The 5,845-nt window shown below is 40.2% G+C and overlaps 1 protein-coding gene across 1 annotated transcript in view; it reads left to right on the top strand.

The window, feature by feature from the left end:
* Positions 1–1,911, top strand: part of VEZF1 (vascular endothelial zinc finger 1) — a gene marked incomplete at its 5' end in the record, with an annotated part of 7,787 nt that extends 5,876 nt beyond the window's left edge. Inside the window, 2 exons of the mRNA XM_010287545.1 lie at positions 778–822; positions 1,172–1,911. Coding sequence (XP_010285847.1) covers positions 778–822; positions 1,172–1,599 — 473 coding nt within the window. The remainder of the gene's footprint in view (positions 1–777; positions 823–1,171) is intronic.
* Between the last annotated feature and the right edge of the window lie 3,934 nt (positions 1,912–5,845).

Genomic DNA, 5,845 nt, shown 5'->3' with positions numbered 1-5,845 from the left:
TCTTTCCCTTCCTTTCCACCCCTCCTAGATATGGACTTTGAAGAACCAACAGTAACCCTTGAATGGGGCTAATGTTGCTTTCAAAGTTAACTCTGTCTTGGTACATTTGTATTGCCCGAGTGGCAAAAGTGGACTCTTTGCTCCTGGCTTACCTCCTGAAACGTGGGTGTAGACTGAGCTTGGTGTCCTACCCTACAAATGTGGAATAAGACACGACTTAGAAGTGCTGTAACGTTGATCTAGAATATATTTTTGTCGGTTTCTCTAGCAGTCATCCCTTCCCTTTACCCGCGTCCACCGACCCGCTTCTGTTTTTGGAGCCTTCTAGTATGGGTAGCCGGCAGGTGGTGCTGATGGATGCCTAGTGGTCCCTCCGCCGTCCCGGACCGCCACTGCCCGCTCCCCCAGTGCCCAGCCCGGCTAGAGCCCACCGGCAGCCGGGCCCGGCACTGGCCTCCTGGGTCTTCCTTGTTCGGCACTTAATTCCTGCTTACTGCAAAACAAAGTAAAAAAAAAAAAAAAAAAAAAAAAAAAACCAACAACCCAGAAAACCACAAAGTGAAACAACTTGGTGTGGAGCTGTAGCTTATCTTAAAGCTGAGGAGATAATGGGGGTTGAAAGATGTACTGACTGGGTAGCCTTGAAAATTGCTAAGTAGAAGTACTGTGATCAATGGAACAACTTAGTAGCAAGAATTAAGACTGAAATAAGCAGGTAAATATTGAAACAAGCTTTGCTTATCAGTCCCTAATAATGACTTTTTAAAACCTTCACAGAATGTCAGTTCACCTTTGAGAAGGCTATAGAGTACGTACCATTCGGTATGTACACTCTCTCCTCTATTTATAATGTTCCTCTTGGGAGGATTTTTTTGATTGTACAATACTGTTTTTATGAACATCGAAACCCTCTTTATAAGACAACCTCGCTTGACTTCTCAGGAAAAAAATATTGAATTGAAATGAACTGCATGAGAGTTTGTATTTCTTGTAGGCTATAGAATGTTAACAGTTTTAACTTACTAATAATTCCTAAAGAAAATTATTCCAGAATTTGTACCTGTTCTTGTTTGGGTTTTGTTTTTGTTTGTTTTGTTTTTTTTTTTTTTAAATCTTGTCCATGGTTTTTTATGTGTTAAAAACTTTTTGTCTTTTTATGTCTCATTTTTAGAAGCTGCTAACTTGTGCCAAACCTCCACTGCTGCTACTACGCCTGTGACTCTTACTACTCCATTCAATATAACGTCCTCTGTGGCTTCTGGGACTATCACAAACCCAGTCACAGTGGCAGCTGCAATGAGCATGAGAAGTCCAGTAAATGTATCAAGTGCAGTTAATATATCCAGTCCGATGAACCTAGGGCATCCTGTAACTATAACAAGTCCATTATCCATGACATCTCCATTAACGCTCACCACACCAGTCAATTTACCTACCCCAGTAACCGCTCCAGTGAATATAGCGCATCCAGTCACTATAACGTCTCCCATGAACCTCCCCACACCAATGACGTTAGCTGGTCCGTTAAATATAGCAATGAGACCAGTAGAGAGCATGCCTTTCCTGCCCCAGGCCTTGCCCACGTCTCCTCCCTGGTAAAGAATTTCTAAACAGTATTAAAAAGGATTAAAATGGAATCCTTACCAGCAGTTCTTTTTTGGGTTTTGTTTGGTTGGGTTTTTTTTTTTGTTGTTTTTTTGTTTTGTTTTTTTGTTTTGTTTTAGTTAATAATAAATTCAGACTAAGACACTGGGGCAACATGCACCATCAGAGACCATAGTAGCATCTTCCCCTGTTGATTTGGCTCATATGGTTCAAACTTGAGTTTCGCTGGAGCACTTCATTGAAAGTAAGTTTTACCTTCTAGCTGACTGATGCTGAATTAGAGCAGATACTTATTTGCCAGAGTTTTTTTTTAAAAAAAAGGTCATTAAAAAACAGTTTTATGTTTTATCCCCCAAATTATAACTTAGAAAATTATTTTAATCTAAACACTAGCAAAGACCCCTCTGTATCTAACAGGGTGGATGGCTAATTTTAACTTGCCAGTTGTTAAGTCCACTGTTTCTGAGCTAGTGTAGAATCTTTGTCTGTGTTGATTGTTTTTTTTTTTTTTTTAAATGAGTAAATGCATTACAATGTTGTCATTTAAAAAAAAAATGCATTTTGGAGAAAATATGCATTTTACCTTTGGGAATATGATAATTTCAGGCAGCATTCCCTATGGGAAAGGTGATACCAGCTCTGATATGCAAAGCATATGATAACTTATCATTCTAACTTCAACATATAATAGGGATTGTGACCTGATATTTGGAGATGTAAATATTACCCAGCATATTACCCTAAGGGAATATAGCATTGTAGTCAACATTTTTTTTAAAAAAACTGTTACTGTTTGGTGAGAAACAGCCATGGCTGACAGAAGAGGAGTCAAAATGTATGTAAACATGGTCTCTGAACAGTCAGACCCCTATGGGACTCTTACCTAGGAGCAAAAGGAGTGCTTTGAAACTTAAGAAATATTGCTTTAAGCTGGAAGATTCTGGAGGCACTGGGTATGATTTTTATGCCCTCTGCCTCCCAATCAGAGCCTGCTGGTGTTACAGCAGGGGACAGACGTGTTAGTTGTTCACTAGAAGTTTTGTCTTATATTAAATTGTATACAGTTTTTATTCTAACCACTAACTAGGTAGGATGCCCCTCCAGGACAAGCAGAGAGTGTCTTTTAATTTCTCCCCTATTTCTTAATCAAGTGTTGTGCAGATCTGTTCAACTTTGTAAATATTTGCAAACATCATCATTTTTACGTTATTCTTCTATTGTGTTAACACATTTCTATCAATTTGTGGGAGTTCTGGGGTGATGGTTTGAACTGTCCAGCCCAGAACTTCTCCACAAATGGTCACACATGTTTAAGCTACATGTGCTTTTTATTTCTTAACCTGTTTATCTGTACATAAAGTAGAAAGCAAAATCTAGGGAAACAGATATACTTTTTAGACTATCATGTCACATATTCACATTTTTAAAACTTTGTTTAAAAAAAAACCACCCTAAACCCAAGACTACATTAAAAAAAAAATAAAAATTACAGTTGAGATGTTTTTATCTTAATGAAGTTGAAAGCGATGGAGATTAGCATGTGCGCATTTTCACAGAGTGCTAGCAGGACTGACTAGTCAAAATGGACTGCTCCGTTTCTACCCTGCCGTGTCAGTACAAGCAGTGATTGCCAGGCTGCTGGCTCAGGTGACAGGTATCTGTATCATTACGTGAAACTGTTCTAGGGGCTTGGACTACATAGTAAAACAAAAACAAAAAAAAAAATAGAGCTTAGTGTAAAATAATTTTATAAATGATCTTTTGTACTTTAGGACATCAAATTGTACAACTTTTGTATATATAAAAGCTTAGGAACTTTCTGTTTAGCAGAAAGGAAACACATTCCTACACTTTTAATGTATATGTTTGTTATAATGTCCATGTAAACATATGCCCTATGTTTGTGCCTTTTAATTAGTTTGTCTCAATAAACAAAAATGTAGAGAAGAATATGTAGCTATGACTTTGTTACCACTGTTCTGACTCCAGATGTGTAGAGGTCTTCGTTTTTGCACTGTGTAGAGCATTGCGTGCAGGCAGCTGCATGACTTAGGCTGGTACGGCCGAAACGAGGCATGTGAAGCGAACGCGCCCCAGCAAAACTCCTTCCTCCCGTAGCATAGAGCAGCCCGCGCTGGTGGGGCGTTGCATGTTGGGATGTGTAGTTTCCAAGCCACCTCTGTTACCCCTGGCAATGATACCAACTTCCACCAGTTTTACATAGTAGGTGTAGCATTCTGGATCTGGGTGACTTGCAGAGATGACCCTTAGATGAAGTTTGGGTGTCCCTGAGTTTAAAAAACCAAAAGCATTAAAAGCCAATATGAAAATGTGTACTAGAAGTGATTATCTATGAATAACTTACAATAAACAGGTGTGAGACTTAATTGTATGTTGTCAATTACTGCAGTAGTGACAGTGGGTCCTCTGTCCAGCTAGCGTGCCCTGCTGATGTTATTTTTATCCCAGCAGAGTAGCAGTAGAATAAACACATTAAACACCAGCAAGGAAATTTTTCAATGTGACAGAGGCTTCCCAAGCCACTAACCATGGTGCTCTTAGAATGGGATAGGAAAAGGGCCGTTTCCTTTTTGTGTTGGTTCTGCTCGAATGTACCTGGTTTATGTCCACAAAGCTACATTAGCTAATTGTCAACCTGTTTCATTTGTACTTGGGTAAACATTTGCTTTGTACTGTGTATAAATGGTTCCGAGGTGTGCTCCTCAGCTGTCTCAATACAGACATTAATTTCACTTGTAATGCCATCATACGAAATACATTAAGCTGTTTTTTGGCAAACGAAAGCTACCTGGTCAAGTAGTTTTATACGGCATGCATACTACCTTGTAGTCGCTGGTTCACCCACAGTACGAGGAGGCAATAAGGCCAGCTGCTGTAGGGAGACGATGCGTAGGTGCACAACAGCGATGAGCGATTCGTATGGCGACTCGTGTCACTGCAGCAGTGGGAAGTTAAGACCGTAAGAAAATGGTGGATGTGAAGAACAGATGCTCCTGTTACACCGAGTTAGTTTCTGTGCAGCTGATGCGCTTAGCCTGGTTTATTTCATGGAAACTTTTAAGCTGGATCTGGTCCAACATCCAGGGAAGCCTATAGCTGCCATTGATTTGAGTGGGTTTTATATCGAGCCCATTCAGGTCTCCGATTGCAAGTCGTTCAATAGGGGTTTTATTTTCTTCTTCTTAAGTTTCCATAAGCATTCAGCATGAGGTTAATGGCTTAGCACCGACCAAAAGTTTTAAAGTTGAATTTTGCCTTGGAAGGATTTGTGCTGTGGGAAGTCAGAACAGTCAGATCAGTGGCATGAAAACTCGTCCTCCGGGCAAGGAGAGCCTCCGGGTGCCTGGCTGTGCTGGCGAGGCGCTGCGGGGAAGCAGGCCACGGGGAAGTAAGTATTATGGCACAGCCACCCACGCTGCCAGGGAATCGTGTAAATGGTTTAACTTGGGCACAATTTTTTTTTCTTTTAGTTGGAACACCCCACCACTTCCAGGGGGTGTTTGGGGTGAGCAGAAATCTGGGATTCAATCTTCTATGTCTTGCCATCAGAGAGTTATTTATACCTGAGTGTTGTAAATTGAAAGATTTCTGTTCAGTCAAGATCACAGAGGAGAGAAAAAAACACGTGTTATTCTCGGCGCATGAGTTAAATTCTATTTGCCATTGTTCACAAATAAAAGATTTTTTTTCCCCTCTTACAATAACTTTTTCTTTAGAGTGGCAGAAGAAAAAAAAAAGTACTTAATGTTTGCATTTGCTCACGAGAGGTTTAAAGAAAAACACCAAAAACCCAGTAAGCTGTTTTAGCTGCAGCAATCCCAGGTTACATAAAGGGGCCGGGGTTGCCGAGGGATTAGTCGGTGGCATTACTGGTGGTGATAAGCCCTCCGAGTTCTGCTCGCTCTTCGCTTACTTTTATTTTAGAAACAGTCACTCTGAGCTGTATTTTGAAAACTGCCTGGGGTTAATTTTCAAGGCTGTCAGGGTTAGATTCCTACCAAAGAAAGAAGGAAAGGAAATTTGGGTTTAAAGAACACTGAGGTTTTTCAAAGCATCCAGTACTCTGATTTTTTTTTTTTTAATCTCAGGGTCCCCATATGGGAGCTGAGTTGTTGAGAAGTGGACTACAGTTTTTCACTGCTGGGTCCTTCTGAAAAATCCTGCTGTGCTTTATTGGTGGCTTAGTTTATCTATTTCAAAAATAGATTTAACAGTATTT

Source organism: Phaethon lepturus, unplaced genomic scaffold (genome assembly GCF_000687285.1).
Source record: "Phaethon lepturus isolate BGI_N335 unplaced genomic scaffold, ASM68728v1 scaffold53685, whole genome shotgun sequence".
NCBI lineage: Eukaryota > Metazoa > Chordata > Aves > Phaethontiformes > Phaethontidae > Phaethon > Phaethon lepturus.
Note: the sequence above shows the minus strand (reverse complement) of the source record. Positions and strands in the feature narration are given on the sequence as shown.